Genomic DNA, 21,547 nt, shown 5'->3' with positions numbered 1-21,547 from the left:
TGTCTATTAGAACTTCCTCTACAGTAATTTCATGATATCATCTAGTCCCAAAAAGTATTTATGTGCTTTATTTTTATTCTGTAAGCCACTTGTCACTATTTATATATTTATTTTGGGGATACTGACTGTTTAGTTATTATTAGCATGAAGCACCTGTTCTTCCATTGACTATGTCTTCATATATTTCCCTTCTAGAAGAATATTTGAAGTTAAACTTCCAATGCCTATAAAAGTCTTCCATTTAAGTGGGAGCTGTTATTTTAAATAAACATTATGGTCAAGAACATGGACCGTGAGGACCATGTACACAGACACACTGGGTACAAGACTTAACTCCCCTTTTTTTGACTCAAATATAATTAACATATAGTGTTACATTGGTTTCAGGTCTACAGTTTGATTTAACAATTCTGTACTTTTCTCAGGGCTTACCATCAGGAATGTACTCTTAATCTCTTCTATTTCACCTATCCCACCCACCCACTTCCACTCTAGCAACCCCTACTTTGTTCTCTGGATTTAAGATTATGGTTTTTGTGTTTGTTTGTTTGTTTGTTTGTCTCTTCTTTTCCTTTGTTTGTTCAGTTGTTTTGTTTCTTAAATTCCACATCTAAGTGAGATCATATGGCATTTATCTTTCTCTGACTGACTTATTTTATTTAGCATTATATTCTCTAGTTCCATCCATGTTGTTGCACATGGAGAGATTTCATTAATTTTTATGGATGAATAATATTCCATTATATATATTATATATATAATATAAAATGTATATAATATCACATCTTCTTTGTTCTTTGTTCACTCATCTACCAATGGACAGTTAGGCTGCTTCCATAACTTGGTTATTGTACATAATATTGCAATAAACAGAGGTGCATAAAATTTTCAAATTAGTGTTTCCACAATCTTTGAAGAAACATCCAGTAGTGGAATTACTGAATTACATGGTAACTCTTTTTTAATTTTTGGAGGAACATCATACTGTTTTCCCCAGTGGCTGCACCAGTTTGCATTCCTACCAGTAGTGTACAAGGATTCCTTTTTCCCTACAACCATGACATGTGTGTTTCTTGTGCGTGTGTGGTTTTTTAACGTTTATTTATTTTTGAGAGAGAAAGAGTGTGAGCAGAGGAGGGGCAGATAGAGAGAGAGAGAGGATCCAAAGCAGGTTCCGTGCTGACACCACAGAGCCTGATGTGAGGCTTGAACTCACGAACTGTGAGATCATGACCTTAGCCGAAGTTGGAAGCTTAACCAACTGAGCTACCCAGGCATCCCTGTTTCTTGTGCTTTTTATTTTAGCCATTCTGACAGGTATAAAGTTATATCTCATTGTGGTTTTAACTTGCATTTCCCTGGTAAGTAGTGATGAACAGCCAAACTAACCTTAAGAAAGAAAAACAAAGCTGAGGGTATCACAATTCTAGATTTCAAGATATACTACAAATCTGTGGTGATTGAAACAATATAGTATTGGCACAAAGATAGACACATGTACCAGTGGGACAGAATAGAGAGTCCAGAATTAAACCATGATTATATGGTCAATTAATCTACAACAAAGGAGGCAAAAATATACAATGGAAAAAAGTCTCTTCAACAAATGATGTTGGAACCACAAGGGATCTTAATGACAGAGAACAAACTATGGGTTGAAAGAGGGAGGTGTGTGGAAGATGGGCTAGATGAGGAATAGATACTAAGGAGGGTAGTTGTGATGAGCACTGAGTATTATATGTAAGTGATTAATCACTGAATTCTACTCCTGAAACCAATATTGCACTGTATGTTAACTAAGTAAAATTTAAATTTTAAAAAAAAGGAAAAAAAGAAAAAAAAATGATCCTGGGAAAACTAGACAGTTTCATGCAAATAACAAAACTGTACCACTTTCTTACATCATACACAAAAATAAACTCAAAATAGGTTAAAGACCTAAATGTGAGATCTGAAACCATAAAATTCCTGGAAGACACAGGCAATATCTTTGTCATCAGCCATAGAAACATTTTTCTACATTTTTTTTTCCTCTGGGAAACAAAAGCAAAATTAAGCTATTGGGACTACATCAAGATAAAAAGCTTTTGTACAGTAAGGGAAGCCATCAATGAAACAAAAAGGCAACCTATTGATTGGGAGAAGACGTTTGCAAATGATATATTCAATAAAGGGTTAAGATCCAAAATATAAGAAGAATTTGTACAACTCAACACAGAGAAAAATCCACAAATAATCCAATCTAAAAATGAGCAGAGAACCTGAATGGACATTGTTCTAAAGAAGACATGCAGATGGCCAACAGACACATGAAAAGATGCTCAACATCACTAGCTCCACTTTTAATGGCCATGTGGCCATGTTAGTTAGGGGCATCTGAGTTACAAGTGGCAGAAAATCAAATCAATCTGCCCTGAAAAAATGAACAAAGAACCAAAGAGGAATTTATTGCATTGCACAACTGCAAAGTTAAAGGTTAAATTAGGATTCAAGCACAGCTGGACTAAGGGACTCAGATGGGGTTTTCATTTCTCCCCGCCCTCCTTTCTCTCATTCTTGATTCTTCATCTATGTATTGGCATGTGCTCACCTAATTGTCACATGTCCCATGGGGTGAGAAAATGATGGCCATTTCCTGTGGTCCTCTTTCGTAAGGCTTTGTGGGGGCGCCTGAGTGGCTCAGTCGGTTGAGCATCAGACTTCAGCTCAGGTCATGATCTCACAGTCTGTGAGTTTGAGCCCCGCATCGGGCTCTGTGCTGACAGCTCAGCCTGGAGCCAACTTCGGATTGTGTCTCCCTCTCTCTGCCCCTCCCCTGCTCACACTCTGTGTCTCTCTGTCTCTCAAAAATAAATAAACATTAAAAAAATTAAAAAAAAAGTTTTGTGGGGTAAGGGGGTACATTAGACACAAAAAAGACCTTTGAATTGTTCAGCTGAATCACTAACATACCCCTAGATCTGTCACTTCAGCCAGGAAGAATGAAGTACTCTGATTAGCCCACTATGCCAAAAGCGTAGATACACTGACTAGAAATCCTGCCAGAATCATATGATATACATGAACGTTGGTCTCTATCATCCTGTTTTTTTATCTACAAATTGTGAAATCACCCCCGCCCCCATAGGGTGGTCATGATGATAAAACGACATTATGTTTAGAAAAGATATAAGACCTGAGCAATAACTATTAACATTTATTATAATGATCAAATAAAAATGAAGAATGTCATGTAGTAGAAACAGAAATAGCTTTTTTTTTAATCCATAAATGTATCTTTTGTCTGTCTTGTTAACCCATCCCCATCTCCCCAAGGAAATAGCAAACTTAAAGATCAGGGGCCCACGACTTTTAGTCCTCAGGTTTCCATGACAACAACTATCACAGAGAAAGGAAAGAAACTAACATATATTAAGCAGAGACCTTGACATGCGATCTTCTTAAACACACTAAATACAGCAACTTGTTCAGAGCAGTCACTTCATAGCTGTTTGATTAAGGACTTCAATGAATACAAAGTGACTGATGTTATACATCTGGCATAAGGTATTCTTAAAAGCAGTTCAAGAAAAAACAGAAAACATTGTATTGTATTATAAGTAATAGAATGCTTTGATATTTCACATTTGGGGAAAAAAATACTTTAATAAGGTTTTTTAAGTCCTTTTTTTTAAAAGAAAATTCTGTCCTAATAGAAAGCATAATTAGGGCCATTTGGAATTTTGAATTCCAGAGTCGTATGTCTACCATTAATTACGAGTCCATTGCACTTAGGAATATACCAAGGCCTAGATCTGGAGATTAATAGTCTGAAAATCAATACAATTGAACAAAATAAGTTGGTTTGTTGAAATGGAAATTTTTAGTCATCAAGGCAGTGGATAGTGTATATAACACTTCCCAGATTCATTTTGCCCTCATCTTTGAGAATTAAGCTAAGTCCATCAGCACCTCTGACCTTTCTGTTGAGATTTCTACTCTTTTTTAATGTTGGGGAATTGTATGTGCCTGGGGCCCAGAAAACAAAAGGATATTTTCAGATGGAAACAGCTCAGATTCAGCTGATCTAAATCCACGTATAACACTGGTTCCAACATCTGAGAGCAAGTCATGAATTCAGAAGTGATGACTAACCAGGCAGATGTCAGCAGCGGTAAAGGGCAGCTCATGAGATTCCTCCCCGTGGAATAAAAGCAGGACTATTCTCTGTGGTAAGGTAAGATCATGTACTAGGGGAATCAATAACTGTGTACTCCTTTCTCCTATGGCCCCACTTTTTTTTTCTTATCACAACTTTATTATTTATTTGCATATCATACATTCCATCCAATTAAAGTGTACCATTCAATGCATTTCCGTAAATTCACAATGTTGTGCAAGCATCACCACAATCAATTTTAGAACATTACCATTACCCCCAAAAAGAAAACGTATACCTTTCAGCAGTCATGCCTAATCCTTTAAGCCTAGGGGACAAGTAATCTTTCTATCTCTATAGATTTGTTGTGGTCCTAATTTTGATACCTCCAAAAATATCTGCCATTTTTATCTGACAGCTTTGTTCTTACTACTTCTATTTAATAAATAAATAGCAGACAGGCTAGTATCATAATAACCAAATGTATCAATTACTTACTATGGTTTAGGCACCATGCTAAGTGTTTTTCATGTATTAGCACAGGACAAGATGACATGATCTCTCCAGTGCCAGCATATGGTAAACTCTGCTAGCATTTCCTGGGCTGACTATTGTGCTCTGCATTCAGAACATTGCCCCCTCCAGAAATGTCAGACTGTCTACGATTTACTAGCCTAACAGTTAAGAGTGGGGACATTGTAATTAGGCTGCCTGGGTTGGAATCCTTGCCTTGCCAGTCTATAGTGGTGTGAGTTTTGGCAAGTTGCTCAGTGTCTCTGTGTTTCAGTGTCTTCATATATAAAATAGGAAAATGAGTAGTTCTATGAAGGGTTGTTGTGGGGATTAAATGACATAATAGGGGTGCCTGGGTAGCTGAGTCGGTTAAGCATGTGACTTCAGCTCAGGTCATGATCTCACAGTTTGTGGGTTCTAGTCCTGCATTGGGCTCTGTACTGACAGCTCAGAGCCTGGAGCCTGTTTCAGATTCTGTGTCTCCCTCTCTCTCTGCCCCTCTCCTGTTCACGCTCTGTCTCTGTCTCAAGAATAAATAAACATTAAAAACAAATTTTGTTAATGACATAATAACAGTGAGCTTACATATCAATGACTGTCCCATAGTACACGTTCTATAAATAGCAGATAATATATCACTATAATGTGGCATGTGAGTGACAACAGAGTCAAGAGTTGAGCAAGTATAGGAAGAGATTTGAATTACTTACAGAGACCTACAAGTCTACAAAGTCTGTGTCATTATGCCGATCCTTGAAGAATGAGTAGGATTTCCAGGAAAAAAAAAAAAAGCAAAGAATATTGTAAACAATAGGAAGCCCTAGCTGAACAAAATAGTCTAGTGTGGCTAGATCCTGGTGTTTTAGGAAGAGAATGGTAGGCACATATATTCTATTTCCTTAAACACAATTGGAGCTGAAATCCCTGCATTTAAAAACAACTTATGTTTTCGGAAGAAATATCTCAGTTTGGACATTTGACTTCTCTCTTGATACATTGTAGATTACTTAAATATTTGAGTTTCCTACCTGATCATAACACCTTAAGATCTGAGACCATGACTTAGTCATTTGTGTCTTCGGAAAAGTGCCTAGCCAAGTGCTGGGAATATACTAATTGTTCAATAAATATTTGTTGAGGGAGTAAAGGAATCAACAAATCAATGAATACTCATTTTGATGGCTGTAAATAACAATTTTCTATGCTGGGTGAGGGTTAGAAGACAGTTTGAATCTTACCATGCTTATTTTAAACACCACATTTCAGAAGATATTTAGAAAGAAGAAGAGTGAATTAGAGATTCCATGGTAATGAAAATTATTGCCTGGGTGCTCTGATGTTTTAAGAACTATTAGCAGTTGGGGGAGCCTAGGGGGCACAATCAGATAAGCCTCCGACTCTTGATTTCGGCTCAGGTCATGATCTGACAGTGAGTTCGAAGCCCATGTCAGGATCTGGGCTGACAGTGAGGAGCCTGCATGGGATTCTCTCTCCCTCCCAATCTACCCCTCCTCCCCTCAAAATAAATAAATAAACATTAAAAAAGGAATTATTAGCATTTGAAGGTCAATCAAAAATGGAAATCTCCTCACTGGGAGATGATCCTTGGAAGCACTGGCAGAGGAGTAGAGAACCAGGACAGGCAAGGAAGGGAAACCAAAACAGTTGTGATAATGAGCAGGTCACCACTGTGTGAAATTCTGCCTCAATCCCAGCAGGGACCTCTGAGGGTTCATAGAATTAGCCTCAGATTTATCCCACCTGAGCCGGGGACGATACTGAAGTACTTATCTGCCTGTTTGTCAGTCTCAGATGAGACTGCTCCTAGAGGTGATAACTAACTCTGTAGCACTCTGGCCTGTCCAGCATGCAAAACAAATACACTCCATGCACCTGGGGAATGCTTTTAGGCAGAGTTTCAGAGGACTGCAATTGGAAGCCATGTGCTGGGCGGATACAGGTATTTCCTCCGCTGTTGACTACTGTAGCCCATGCCTTGCATTTCTCAGATTCACTTATGCTAATGTTAAGTTCAGTCTGTCCTTTCACTGATGTTTTTAAGGAAGTCATTGGTCATAATTCCCAAAGACAGAGGGAGAGCACTAAAGAACTCACAATAAAGGGTTGGTGGGATACGCTCCCATCTCCACTGCTGTAGTTAATTTTGAGACCATCATTGACATGCAGCATTTCCCTCCTCTACCACTTCTGTCCCTTGACCAACCTGCTCTTAGCTAAGGGTCATGATGTGGTGCATGCAGAGCTTTGTTCCTGAGAGTGTGAGTCCCTGGTTACTTGTACTCTTCCAGATGTTATCACCGCAAATGCCCTTTTAGTTCTCACTAGGCATGGAAGCATCAAGAGGCACTCCAATGAGCCCCAGGATTTCCAGACATACTCTTCCCTGTTTCATTATTTAGCAGCAACCCTCTCCTCTTGGTAATAAGGATGACCTTCCCCTGCCTGTACAGTAACAACCTTCTCTAACAACAGGCCCGTAGGCATGAGGAGCCAAAAACATCAGGCAGAAGCTGAAGAAGCTATAGATTTGGCGGAATCTTTACTATGTCCCCTGGTAGAATGATCAAGACCTCTAACTTTGCAGAGCCTGAAGTTGTACAAAGGGGAAGCTCACTTTCTTAAGTTGATTTTTTAAAGAGATAGTAGGAGGCTTTACTTCCACTTCCACCTTTTGATGCTCAAGATCCAGGACCCAGCACTAAATATGCTAATACCACATATTGAACCTTAACCATGTTGGTGTCATTCCCAGTGAACACAGCAACATACTTACAGTCTCAAATCTGGCACAGAGAACAACCACCAGTGAGCTTCTCATTGATGCTGGTATCCCTGTTTGGGGGACACTCCTTATTGTTTTAGTGAAGGGAGTGTCTTCTGGGCTCTCCTGAGGAACATAATCAGCTGGTAGTTTCTCTGATATACAAAATAAATACATTATAATATGCCCACCTCTTTGAGACCTTAGAGCTCTTCTCCAATACTTTGCCAAGGTAGTTCTGGCATCTCCACATCATTTATTTTAGGCCAACATTGTTTCCAAGCTTCAAAGAGCTATTCTAGTAGCACATTGGGATCAGCTCCAGGTTTCCTTGCCAGAATGTTAAAAATTAACTCATTAAAGAGTGCTCTCATAGAAATAGATTATCCATCATCTGGTGCTACATTCTGTCCTCCCTGATGCAGCATCTTAAGACCAATTCAAGAACGTTCTCCAGATTCCTACCCATACTTATTAGTCAGGCTTTATAGTTCATTTGATTAATAATCCTTTTCACCCTGCAACATAGAGCATAGTTTTCTTCTCTGAGACTGTTCACACTGAGACTTGATTCTAGTTATTTGTCTGGAAGCAATGAGGGAAGATGGGAGCAGAACTTGAGAAGGAAAAGCATCACCTTCTAAAACATCCTACTCAGGTGGAGCTTTTATGTGACAAGTGGCTATTTTCCCCCCAGGAAAGGGTAAAGGTCTTTTTTTCTGGGCCACAGTTTCAGAACACTCTTTGGGTTCAAGATTCTTAAGAGCATCCATCCAAATTATCTCCTTCTATATTTCAGTGTATGATTTCTTTCCTATAAAAATTCTGATTTTAGTGGAGGAAATTTGCTAGCTCTGTGGGGTCAGCCTCTTTTAAAAGTCTGCTTCTCAGGGAGCCTGGGTGGCTCAGCTGGTTACGCGTCTGACTTGATTTCGGCTCTGGTCATAATCTCACGGTTTGTGAGTTTGAGCCCCATATCAGGCTCTGTGGTGTCAGCTCAGAGCCTGCTTGGGATTCTCTATCTCTCCACCCCACTCTTTTTGTGGGTGTGCTCTCTCTCTCTCAAAATAAATAAATAAGCATTAAAAATAAATAAAAATAAAAGTCTGCTTCTCCTAAAGTCTTAGGCCTGATTTTCAGCGTCCATCCTGTCTATCCTGTAGCTAAGAGAAATGAGGATTATTTTGATTGCTGTTTGGAGGTCTTCAAGATTATACACCAAATCCTGAGTTGAGTGTTAGCTGAATCAACTCTATAATGTTTTCTCCTACAGAGTTTCTGGAAGTTAACTCCATAATCTCCTGTCTTTGAAACCCAAGAGCAATAGACTTTCCTTCCATCTAGATTCTATCCCAATCCACGTGATGACAATTTCAGTAATTATGGTGCTACAGCTTGCTAGGGATTAGCTCCACCACATTGTCTACCAGCAAGGGGGTCCTTGCTACCACCTGGGTGATGAATGATTCGGTTCAAGAAGCTGGTGTTGAGAATCTGCTTCTTAGGCCACCTATGTCCCAACTAATGTAGACTGGGTTTGGGTTTCCCCATAAGACCCTGAAACAAGGATTTCAGTGAAAGTAGTTTATTTAGGAAGTGAACCCAGGAATGACCAGTAGAGGAGGGAGGAAGTGAGGAAAAAAGGAAAGGAAGCCCATACAGGATGAGTCAGATGGGAGGTTCCCCTGTGAGAGCCAGGGCTTAATCCCACTTGGACCCCTGTGAGACTGTATAAAGTATGCCTCAGGATGAGTCAGTTGAGTGTCCATCTTTGGCTCAGGTCATGGTCTCACAGTTCATGGGTTTGAGCCCACATGGGGCTCTATGTTGACAGCTCGGAGCCTAGAGCCTGCATTGGATTCTGTGTCTCCCTCTCTCTCTGCCCCTCCCCTGCTCATGCTCTGTCTCTCAAAAATAAATATTAAAAAAAATAAAACAACAAAAAGAACGTGGTTCCTGAGGGACAAGGAACCCAGGATACTCATCTCCCACTTCCTGCTATCCTTGGTTAAGAGCTACTCCTGTAGACATTAACTCCTGGAACTTCTCATCTGTCTGCCTCACATGTCAAGTGCGCCAAAGGCCAGAGAATGCCCTCGGGGAATAGGTCACAAACAATAAGCTGAGTGGTTGGTACTTACAGAAACAGTGAATGCCAAGATAATATGGGTAGGACACCCAAAAATATCTGCTACAAAAGACAAAGCTCCCGTGAGTATAATATGAATACGAACGCCATAAAATGCTATTAAAAAGCAGTACCTGGGGCACCTGGGTGGCTCAGTCGCTTAGGCCTCCGACTTCTGCTCAGGTCATGATCTCGCAGTCCGTGAGTTCAAGCCCCGCGTTGGGCTCTGTGCTGACAGCTCAGAGTGTGGGGCCTGCTTTGGATTCTGTGTCCCCGCCTCTCTCTGCCCTTCCCCCCTTATGCTCTGTCTTGCTCTGTCTCTCAAAAGTAAATGGAAAAAAAAAAAAGCAGTACCTATCTTCAGCATATCAGCACCATAGCCATTGGGTAAACCAAAATATTATCATGCATATTTTAGTTGTTTCTTTGCATGTTGATTGGTCTGCTATTAGACCATATTCTTCAACGTTTATTTATTTTGGGGACAGAGAGAGACAGGGCATGAATGGGGAGGGGCAGAGAGAGAGGGAGACAGAATTGGAAACAGGCTCCAGGCTCTGAGCCATCAGCCCAGAGCCCGATGCGGGGCTCGAACTCACGGACCGCGAGATCGTGACCTGGCTGAAGTCGGACGCTTAACCGACTGCGCCACCCAGGCGCCCCTAGACCATATTCTTGATTAGAACATATGAAAATATATTCCTCTGCTTAACCAAGAAAATGTAGATACACTGCTTGGCCTAAATGCTGAAATGAATAATAGATAGACTCATCTAAGTATAATAGTGCCCAGAAGTTCCTTTAAGTGTATTTTTCTCATTGCGTTTTGAAAAAAAACTTTAGAAATGGGTCTTGAGAACCATGGCTACACAGTCAAAAAAAAAATCACAATACTAAGACACTTAAAGCATTTTCAGAAATAGGGAAACAGCATCTTGTAATGTTTTATTTTCCACTTGTGAAAATATATATAATATATATTACATGAACAGAAGAGCCCCACGGCTTAAGTCAGAGAAAGTGAACAGAAAGGCACATATGGAGGCAAGTCTTTTCATACAGTTTTCACTTAAACCAACATTCAGGGCATGGCAAGGGACAATAAAAGCAAGAAAAGCACAGGAAGTCTGTGTACTCGACTCTGAAGGGCTAAATCAGAGACAACTCTTAGGGCTGTTGGAAATGGAGGTCATCTCTGGAGAAAAAAAACATTTCTACTTAATAGGCCTGTCAGCCCAGCAGAAAGTGTATTGAAATCTGGACAAAGGCACCAGGGGCAAAGTGAAAGCCAGTGCTGAACTTGACAGCTAGTCTGCTCTTCTCCCCTTTCTCTTTAAGACTAGAGGCCGTGGCCGAATCCAAGAAAATAACAGGGCAGACGCTGGCCCTCCAGAACTGTGGCCCTCCAGAACTGTGGTCGGCTACAAGACAGAATTTTGTAACAGACTAAATATTTAACAAGCTCGTAAACACTGTGCTGATGCTGGGAAAAACATGAAAAGAACATTTGCTATTTTTCTCTCTTATAGGAAATATACAGGCATAGATCTTTGGCTTGCTGCATGTGTATCCCTATCCTGACATTTACTCAAATTGGTAAGAACTGAGACATGAGATAAATGGGATTATTTCCATATGCCAGCAAAGAAGCCTACTAGGATTTGGCACAGCTGGAGCAGCTGACAATCTTGGGTGATGTGAGATGGGGCTTCACGACATCCGGCTCAATGGACTCCATCAGGTCACACTCGTTTGCAAGTATATGTTTCACCAGGCATCTGGAGGCTTCATCAATGTTTATATTCTCCTACAGAGGGGGTAAAAATAAATAAATAAAAAGTTTTTCTTGGGGCATCTGGGTGGCTCAGTCAGTTAAGCGCCCGACTTTGGCTCAGGTCATGATCTCACGGTCCGTGAGTTCGAGCCCTGTGTCGAGCTCTGTGCTGACAGCTCAGAGCCTGGAGCCTGTTTCAGATTCTGTGTCTCCCTCTCTCTGACCCTCCCCCGTTCATGCTCTGTCTCTCTCTGACTCAAAAATAAATAAACGTTAAAAAAAAATTTTTTTTTAAGTTTTTCTCTTTTTTTCTTTTTTTCTTTTTTTAACGTTTATTCATTTTTTGAGAGACAGAGCATGAGCGGGGGAGGGGCATAGAGACAAGAAGACACAGAATCTGAAGCAGGCTCCAGGCTCTGAACCGACAGCACAGAGCCCGACGCAGGGCTCGAACCCACAAACTGTGAGATCATGACCTGGGCCAAAGTCAGATGTTTAATCAACGAAGCCACCCAGGCACCACCCCCCCCAAAAAAGTTTTTCTTATCAATATTTTAAAATAATGCTGGAGCAGAGACCTATATATGACAAAAGAGCAATATTTTTGGCAACTCATTTAAGTATCTCTTGGATGCCCTATCCAAGCATCTTCTTTCTCCTCCCCTCCCTCACATTCCTTTGAGAAGCTTTACTTTTCATTCCTTCACAGAAGCAGATATATTTATTTTGTTACTTCAGAGAAATAGTGTTTGGTAGTCTCACTTACTTTTAGTAGGTTGAAATGAAGGTAGAGGGCAACTTTCTCATTTTTACATACTCTTATAGTACAGCATAATATTATATAAGATACATAAGTCTTCAGTCTAACTTAGGTTCATAACTGCCCTCTTCCACATACTACTTTCATGACCTTGATATGAAATAGGAATAATAAGACACCTCTTACAGCGGTCATTAGTGATTTTATAAGTATTTTCTGGCTGTCTGCCTTTCGGTCAAATGGGAGAAGTGGACTGCTCTGACCTCTTTGAAGTTAATCACGGATATGTGACTTTCATTATGTGACTTTCATTGGACAATGACATGTGAGAAGTGATGTGTCTCCCTTTTGTATAGAAGCAATAAAAGGCAATGCTTAATTTGCCATGTTTACTTTTCCCTGCTTCTGAAATCGTGGAAGCACAAAGATGGAAATTCTCTTGTCCTAGGTCTATGAATGGGAATCAAGAGGAGCCAAGTGGCCCGTGATGATGCATGTAGCACCAAGTAAGAATTATGACCCTATTGGGGCGCGTGGGTGGCGCAGTCGGTTAAGCAACCGACTTCAGCCAGGTCACGATCTCGCGGTCCGGGAGTTCGAGCCCCGCGTCAGGCTCTGGGCTGATGGCTCAGAGCCTGTTTCCGATTCTGTGTCTCCCTCTCTCTCTGCCCCTCCCCCGTTCATGCTCTGTCTCTCTCTGTCCCAAAAATAAATAAACATTGAAAAAAAAAAATTTTTAAAGAATTATGACCCTATTGTTTGATGTCACTACATTTAAGGTTATTACTGTGATATTACCTAGACAATCCAGATGGATATAACTCTTCAAAGAAAAATATGACATCAGAAATTTGAATCTGTGTTCAAGAATAAAATAAGCTTTAATTTGGGGAAAATGTGGAGCAAACATTTAAATTTCAAATATGCTCTTTATTAGGTTAATCTAGATTAAATAGCTTTTTTTCCCCCTGCTAATAGAAAGCAGAGAAATACAGAATATTTACTATTGGCATCCTAAACAAAAAATTAAGTCAAATTTGTTAAACTTCTCTGACATGTTTCATCATAGTCAATATAAAGAGATAAGGACTTTCTTGTCAACTTGTTTCACTGCAAGACCTTGTCCAATCTGAAATATAACTTCTGATCTCTGAGCTTTTTATGTATGCCAGTTGTTGATACATTTTGAGATCACTGCATGAAGTCATACTACGTGGAAAACGTAAGAAGTGGTGATGGTTTCCAAATGGCACCTGTGGCTAATGACATTGGATGCAAATATTCATTAGCATGTTCCCCATCCTTCAAGTCCACTTCCGAGCTCACCTCCTATGAAAGCTTAAAGTAACTTTTGGAGTTCCAGGATATTTCCTCTGATTATTTTCTTTCATGTCCAGACCCTTAACAAACAAACAAACAAACAAACAAACAAACAAACAAAATGCTTCCAAGGGTTCCCAAATCTAAAACAAGGTAAAATTATGTTTTGCTTGTTTGTGATGTTCTTGTTGTTGTTACTGGTTTTTATACCATACCAGAATTCATGTCTCTGAGCCTTCCATTCCTCTATGCATTCCATTCCATCTATGCAATGGTCTTGATGACACTACTTACCTGATGAACAACTGCTTCTCTTTAAAGGTTATAGTGGTCATTGGTGCTTGCCCAGTGTGTTCATGCCGGGCACTTTATACACATAATTTACTTAATCCCATTTAAAGCCCTATGAAGTAAGGGTTTGGTTTGTGTTCTCACTGATTTTGCTGTTATTGTTAGGCTTGGCCTGAGGATGGCCTTCTACTTTTCGCTCCTATATGTGCCCATTCCCTGAAAGCCATTCCACAGAGAACAGCTTCCTCTGCCCTGTTCCCTGCTGGGTGGGTTACTGCGCCTTCACGTCTTTACCCAGGCTTGGCATGCCTTCTGCCCCTCTTCCTCTGCCAGTTATTATGCCCAGGGGTCACAATTGAACTATCTGCTCTCGGGCAGCAATCTGACCTAGAAAGAGCCTGGTTCTTTGGGAGAGACTCAGCTCCATGTTTGCTCTTGAGCCCAGCCACTTATTCATGTGACCAATTAGAAGGTCCAGGTCCTCTACTGTCTCAAGTTCCAGGAAAGTGGAAATGAGTAGCCTCACTCAGCCTTCTGAGCCCTGGCCTCATGGGCCAGTACATCTCTCTGCAGAAGCCCTACATTTGGTTGGTTTTAACCAAGCAACTTTGGTTGCTTATCTAGCCATTAATAAACCAACACTTTTGTTCCCATTTGGTGATTGTTTGTGTGTAGAGAAGAAAGCAATAAAATCTCACCTCAAATACCAAATGGATGTCATTATATCTATTTATAGATAAGAAAACTTAAGTTTAGGTAGATTCCTGAGACAGGGAAACTGAAGGACTCCATAAAAATCTGCTTTCTTCACCCTTTCCTGCTTCTATTTCTGCCAACATCTGCACCCCCTACTCTGCTTTACGCACACCTCAGAATGCATATAGCTCATGCCCTCCTTGTAAGGGACAAGGAGTTAATGATTTCTCTAGAAGACATAACATCTAAGGAAGGACCAGATGAGACATCCTGGCTTTTACCAACTGGCTTTTACTAGGTGTGTTAAACTATATGCATATTCCAGACCACCAGCACTAGACATCTTTTTACCAAGGACCCTTGGTTCCCATGAATGACACCTGGGTCTTTGTCTTTGTCTAACCAGTTCCTGGATTCTTGAGAGAGTACATACACCACTGGACCACCTATCCTTAACCAAAATCCCCAGACCTGAAACAAAGACAAGACTCATGCTCCTTTCCTTTCTGAGCCTCCTGGACCCTCCATCTGTATCTGCTCTCTCTACATCATCAAGTTCTGCTTTCACCTCCTGCTGGCTTGCATTTGATTTCCATCCTAAGCTCAGCCAGAGATCCTCTTGGCTCATCCTGTAGGACCTCTTCTGGGTCACTAGACCTGACCTGCCAAGATCATTAAGAGACTTCCCCAAGATCATGCAGTGGGTGGGTTGGGGGCCACACCTAGGTCTTTCTGACATCAAAGCCTGGTTCTTATCATACTATATTCCTTTCCAGGATTGTTTTGAAGATCAAGTGCAATAACAAACAGAAGTTCTTACTGCAGTGTTAGGCCTCATAGGTGCTAAATAAATCTTAGCTCCTTTCTCTTTCATACATTAGAAGAAAAACATGTTTATGTAATAGGAAAAACACATCTTAAGCATTAAAAAGGCCCCCCTTCACCTACAATGTAAAGTTAGACTAGTCAGGAGTATTTTTTAAACTTCCACTCATATATTAACATGCCCTTTAAATAGGGTTTACTTTCATTAATGTGCAAATTGGCAAAATCCAGTAATGAGGTGAGTGAAATGCAAGTGTGGACAAATCTATGAAAACTCATCATCATTATAAGAAACACAACAAAAACCTAAGCCCAATTAGTGGCAGCCTAGCAGGATCATTTTCACAAAAGATAGGATGATGCTGGTAAAACTGTTGGAAAGTTTAACACCTGGTAAAAGCTAGTTGGGGTCAGGACTAGGACATGGGATCGTGGAGGATGGGGCTGGACAAAGGAATCCATCAGAGCCAAGAAGTGCTACCACCTGCTTTTTTGCACATAGGAACAATGTGGCAGCTCATGATGGCTGAGACACATTCAGTCATTCATTCCGTCAATATTATTCAGATTCCCCCCAAGTAGTAGACATACAAAGAAAAAGATGACCAAATAAGTCCCATCCTTAACTGAGCTTAAACCCCAGCAAGGTTTGTATAAATAGCAGAGGTATAATGAGGTTGGAAAGGGCAGATCACTCCAGATCACTGAAGAGCCTTGAATGCTAAGGGGCCACATAGAGTCACTGAGGGTTTTCTGCAGGTCAAGTGTCAATAAACACAATATGATACAAATCCATTACTAGGCAAAACTGTACACAACCTGAGCACTGTTTTATCAATTAATCTATCAATAAGTATTTAGTAAATGGCTATCAGGCGAACCATGGTGCTGTTGCCATGCCATACCTATTTCAGATCAGAAATTGTCAGAGGAAGCTCAGAAGAGGAGCAAACACTATTATTTACCACATGCCCTCTATGAAAAGGCCTGGTATGCAGTGTTTTGAGCACAGGCATAAAGCCAAACTCATCTCAGCTCCTCCACTTTCTGGCTGTGTGACCTTGAAAAAATTTCTTTAACCACTCCATACCTCAGTGTCCTTATCTGTAAAAAAGGGAATTAAGGGATCTACTTTACAGGTGGTTATAAGTTAATATATATTAATAGTGAGAACACGTGAAATACTCAACTACTCAAATACACATTCAACAAATGTTATCACTATATTCTCATTTTATCATCGGCAGAACACAATAATATGTGTATTCAATTCCTTCATTTTGCAGCTGAGGAAACAGATTGAGAAGGGGTAATTGGCTGACCTCAAGACACACACTAGTAAGTGGTGGGGACAGGTACAAGTCCAAGGAGAAGAGTAAACACTAATACGTACCACAATATTTACCATATGCTTACAATAAAAAGTAAGGGATAAAATGCTGAAAGCACAGGCTTAGCGCCAGACCCTCATCTCAGCTCCGCCAAAATAGTCCCACAAACAAATAAAGGAACACTATGGCCAGGACACATGTTTCCAGCATAAAAAAGGTGGGAGCTGAGGTGCCTGAATGGCTCAGTCAGTTAAGCACCTGACTTTTGATTTTGGCTCAGGTCATGATCTCGCAGTTTGTGGGATCAAGCCCTATGTCAGGCTGTGAGCTGACAGTTTGGAGCCTACATGGGAGTCTCTCTCTCCCTCTATCTCTGCCTCTCCCCCATGCTTGCTTGCTTTCTCTCTACAAAACAAATAAATACATTTAAAAAATAAAATAAAATAAAATAAACCCCTCTCTTAAAAAAGAAAAAAAAAAGGTAGGAACATGTATTCAGGGCCTCCAGCAAGGTTCGTTTGTATTGCTGGTCCTACTGTCTGTCTATATACCACTGAGGTCACAGCCAAGGGCCTAGGCTCAGATAAGGAATGGCAAAACAGCAAACTTCCCTCTCTCCTTCTGTCCATGGCTAGCGTGGATAATCAAAATGCACCTGATAGAACTACAGGTTCAGACCCTTTGGGCAATTATATTGCAATATAATTGATTGAGCTACTTGGCACCCAAGTCGTCACAGCTAAGTCCACATTTTCCAGGTGATTGTAAAGAAACACAGCGGCTGGCTTAAGTGCAAAATGCTACCTGGGAATGTTTATTGGCATTCATTCTAGAGAGTAGTAACATCTCTAGGAGGAAATTTATACGCTCTATGACTTTGATGATATGTACACTCAGGCTGAATCTGACTATGATGTATTTACAAATTGCAGTGTGACAAGATGCTCTATTGTGCAGACTGTGTTAGGTTTATGTATGCTCATCTTTGTGCCTCTACTCAAAATCTTTTCATTCATATTAATAAGCATACCTAAGAAAAAGGCTTAAAATTCCCAGCAAAGCATTTTAGTAAAAATAAATGGTAGTGATGGGGCACCTGGGTGGCTCAGTCAGTTAAGAGTCCAACTTCGGCTCAGGTCATGATCTCACGGTTTGTAAGTTCAAGCCCTGCATCTGGCTCTGTGCTGACAGCTCAGAGCCTGGAGCCTTTTTCAGATTCTGTGTGTGTGTGTGTGTGTGTGTGTGTGTGTGTCTCTACCCGCCGCCCCACCCCCACTCATGCTCTGTCTCTCTCTCCCTCTCTCCCAAAAATAAATAAACGTTAAAAACAAAACAAAAACAAAAACAAAAAAACAAAACCAAAAAAAATAAATAAATGGTAGTGACCATCAGGGTGACTACTGAGTGTCTACTCCATGCTGGGCGTATAGCAGGTCCTTTACTTATGACATAATGTTCACATCCAATCCTCATAAAAATCTATTAAAAAGCTAATAGCCATATTTTAAAGGTAACAAAACTTTGACCTTTAACACGGTTAAGTAATTTACCCAGGGGAGTATGTGATTGTGATCAACCTGTCTTTTTGGCTAAAACTGACCTCACTCCAGTTCCTATTCTGTTCACATATATTACATTGTAGTGTCTCCCAGGATTAATACAGAGATTAAAATAGTTTTATTTCTAGATCAGTATTTCTTAATCCTGGCTGCATATTCAAATCATTTAAAGAGTTCAAAAAAATCTGTTACTGAGACCCTCCTCCCAGACGTTGATATGATTGGTCTGGGATGGGGCCCAGCGTAAGTATTTTTAAAAAGGTTCTCCATTTCTTTAAAATATGCATCCAGATTTGAGACATACTTCTATAATTAAGAATGTCTTTAATGCCATTTTTTTAAATTTCAAAATGAACTTTCTGGAAGTATCATATCGCTATAGTATCATATCGCTATATTAAATAGCGATTTTAAGCTGTAGTGATTGTGATCTTCCTGTAGAGGATGGAATATAAATCTAACTATATGAGGCCCTGGGTACTTGTCAGTTTTTTAATTAGCTCTTCAGAACATCTGTCTGGTGGCAAATTATTTAATCTCTGACCCCCCAGTGCCAGAGAGCAAAAATATTCTAGCAGAAAACCTTCACTTCTGCCTAGTTAAAAACTGGCAAAGAATTCTTCCTCCTCTAATCTTTCCAAATACATCAACCTCAAACAAAACACCAAGTGTACCAGAGGCCCTGAGGTTAGGGCACTAAATTCCTCAGCCCCGTGAAATTTTAATTAGAGCAGATGGCCCGCAGGGTAACACTACCACTGTAAGAAGTCTTGCGCAGAACAGGGCTTTTCAAATCCTTTCTTTCTCTAAGATTCAGTACTTGTTTATTGAGCACATAAGTGCTAAGCAGTTTGCTGGCTTTCATTTGCCTTAGTTCATATCTAATATGGGGCAGGCACAATGGACACCTGTGTTTTTGTCTGCTTTGTACTTCTTTCCTCCCTCATCTGGAATATCACCCCCCATCCTTCCAGTAATGGCTTCCTCTCAATCTTGAGCTTCTACTGGGGCTCCTCTAAACTGAGCCCTCTATCTCCAACACTGTTCTCAGAAGTTGGCATTTCATTTAATTTTCACAAGAAAGCCGAGGTGGGAGGCTCTGACCTCATTTTACCAATGAGAAAAGTGAGGTACAGGGAGGCTAAATGGCATACACCAGGTCTCAGGGACAGGAAGGGGCAGAATCTGGTTCCAGCTCCAACCCTTGGAGCTTCTGTGTTTTCTTTTTCTTCTCCCTGTTGACTTCTCAAGGTCTATGGCCAACAGGTTGTAAGTGCTCAAGCAAAGGTCTGCCTGCATCCAAACCCCATGGTTTTACACTGAAGAGTGTGCTTCAGAAAAACCAGGTCCTAATGATGCCCTGTTGTCTGAAAGTTACTTTGCATCTACCTAACAGGCACTGGGAAGGACAGATGGAGCTATATTGTAATTGATTTCAACATAGGACAGAGTCACATTGTCAGCATGTAGATACTGGTGAAGAAGAGGAAAGTCTACAGATAAAATCAGCTCCAAAGACTGTGTCCCTCTGACAAGATCTCTCCACTCTACTGTAGCCCTGCCTCAGCCCCTGTCCTCCATGTTAGTTGTCCAAGTTCATGTTATACCCCATTTCTCCCCTGTCTTCTGTAGCCCTCGGGCCTCATACTTTAAAGCTCTCTTCTCTGATGCCCTTGCCATCAATCTAGCAGCCTCAGAAACCCCACCTCAGCCGTGAAACATCTCCAAACTTGCCACTTACCAGGGAAATCAGATACCACTAATTCAAATTGATCTCTTTGACACATGCAGAAATTAATGCAACAGAGAAGGAAAGTGACTTGCCTGGCATCACACAGGCTGCCTCTTAGCTCTTGCTGCTTGCACACTTCTTTGTTTCTGTAAATATCTCTGGTAAGTAGCCTTCTCTCAGCATTATGAAATGTATCATCAGGGCTGCTTGGCACTTTGTACACACCTGGCACTTACCAGTGACTCATAACCACTTATCGCCTGTGTTCTTAAAAATGGATTTTATCTTATTATGTTTGTGTTCCTGGCTCTCAGCACAGTGTTTGGTGCATAAGAAGCCTCTAAACAAAACTGCCAAAGTTAGTTGAAACCTGTTGAAACTTACTGTCTGCGAGGTACCATTTATCTACTTTACCTTTATGAACTAAGCTAATCCTCACAAAAACTCAGGCGAGGAAATGGAAGGATAGAGAAGTTAAAATTTTTCCCAGGGTCGGTCACACAGTCAGCAAGTCAAACTTTCAGCACCTAGTTCCCCAGCCCATGCTCAGATCCTTCTCCTCTGACCCCTGAAAGTTCTGTGCTGTTAGATGGCAAAGCCAGACTGAAGCCCAGAGCCCTTGCTCTTAACCTACTGAGCCATACTCCTCTCTATAAATGTCCATGGAAAGAATGAAGACTCAAGTCTCCTACCTTGGTGGTCAGGGCTTTCTTTCTAAATTTCAAAAATTATGAATGAGCAATTGCAATGTGGTATGTTTGGCCCACAGGCATTTATTTACTTATTTTTTATTTTAAATGTCTTTAAATGGCACATATTCACTCTCCAGTTTGCCACCTATCTCTCTCATACCCTTAACTTCATGGCTCCTGGAGGAATGTGAGTTCACCATCCCTGTCTCTTTTCCCACACCAGGCTAACTAGGGACACAAAGTTCCCAAGATCTTTTTTAGAGTTTGCCATTCCTGAGATACACTGCCAACTTCAATATGTAATCTATGACTTACCACTAATGGCTATAAAGAATCAAAACATTCATAGATTTTGTCTCTATTAACATTTGGCTTTCAATACAGTGTTTTTTTAATGTCCCTCACTATGAGTAGTATACTGAAACAGTGTTTGCCTACCCAATAATCAGTTTTGAAAAGACAATAAAGAATAAATATAAGCATAAAAACTACCATTAAGCCAGATTTTATAAACCTTATTAATGAAGACAGCAGCCTTCAGTAAAAATACTTGCTCATACATCAGTTTGAGAAGATAAATGGCCCACCAGACCCAAAACATTAACAGTAATACTTTCTGGGTGGCTCAGTCGGTTAAACATCTGACTCTTGATTTTGGTTCAGGTCATGACCTCACAGTTCGTGAGATTGAGCCCTGCATCAGGCTCTACACTGACAGCGTGGAGCCTGCTTAGAATTCTTTCTCTTCCTCTCTTTCTCTGTCCCTCCCTCCCTCATACATGCATGCTTTCTCTCTTTCTCTCTCTCAAAATAAATATATTTTTTTAATAGTAATACTCGATAGTATTTACTGAACACTTACTATTGAACATTTACTCAGGTACTATGCTATATATGCTTCATGAATAACCACATTTCACCCTTAGTACACGCTGAGAGGTGGATATATTACTAATCTATTTTACAGGTTAGAAGACTGAGGAGTAATACACTTACAGAATAAACT

At 40.5% G+C, this 21,547-nt stretch overlaps 1 protein-coding gene across 1 annotated transcript in view; it reads right to left on the bottom strand.

Moving 5' to 3' along the window:
• Positions 1 to 10,481: 10,481 nt before the first annotated feature.
• Positions 10,482 to 21,547, bottom strand: part of RAB38 (RAB38, member RAS oncogene family) — a 60,008-nt gene continuing 48,942 nt past the window's right edge. The window contains exon 3 of the mRNA XM_043579979.1: positions 10,482 to 11,368. Coding sequence (XP_043435914.1) covers positions 11,216 to 11,368 — 153 coding nt within the window. The 3' untranslated portion in view covers positions 10,482 to 11,215. The remainder of the gene's footprint in view (positions 11,369 to 21,547) is intronic.

Source organism: Prionailurus bengalensis, chromosome D1 (assembly GCF_016509475.1).
Source record: "Prionailurus bengalensis isolate Pbe53 chromosome D1, Fcat_Pben_1.1_paternal_pri, whole genome shotgun sequence".
NCBI lineage: Eukaryota > Metazoa > Chordata > Mammalia > Carnivora > Felidae > Prionailurus > Prionailurus bengalensis.
Note: the sequence above shows the minus strand (reverse complement) of the source record. Positions and strands in the feature narration are given on the sequence as shown.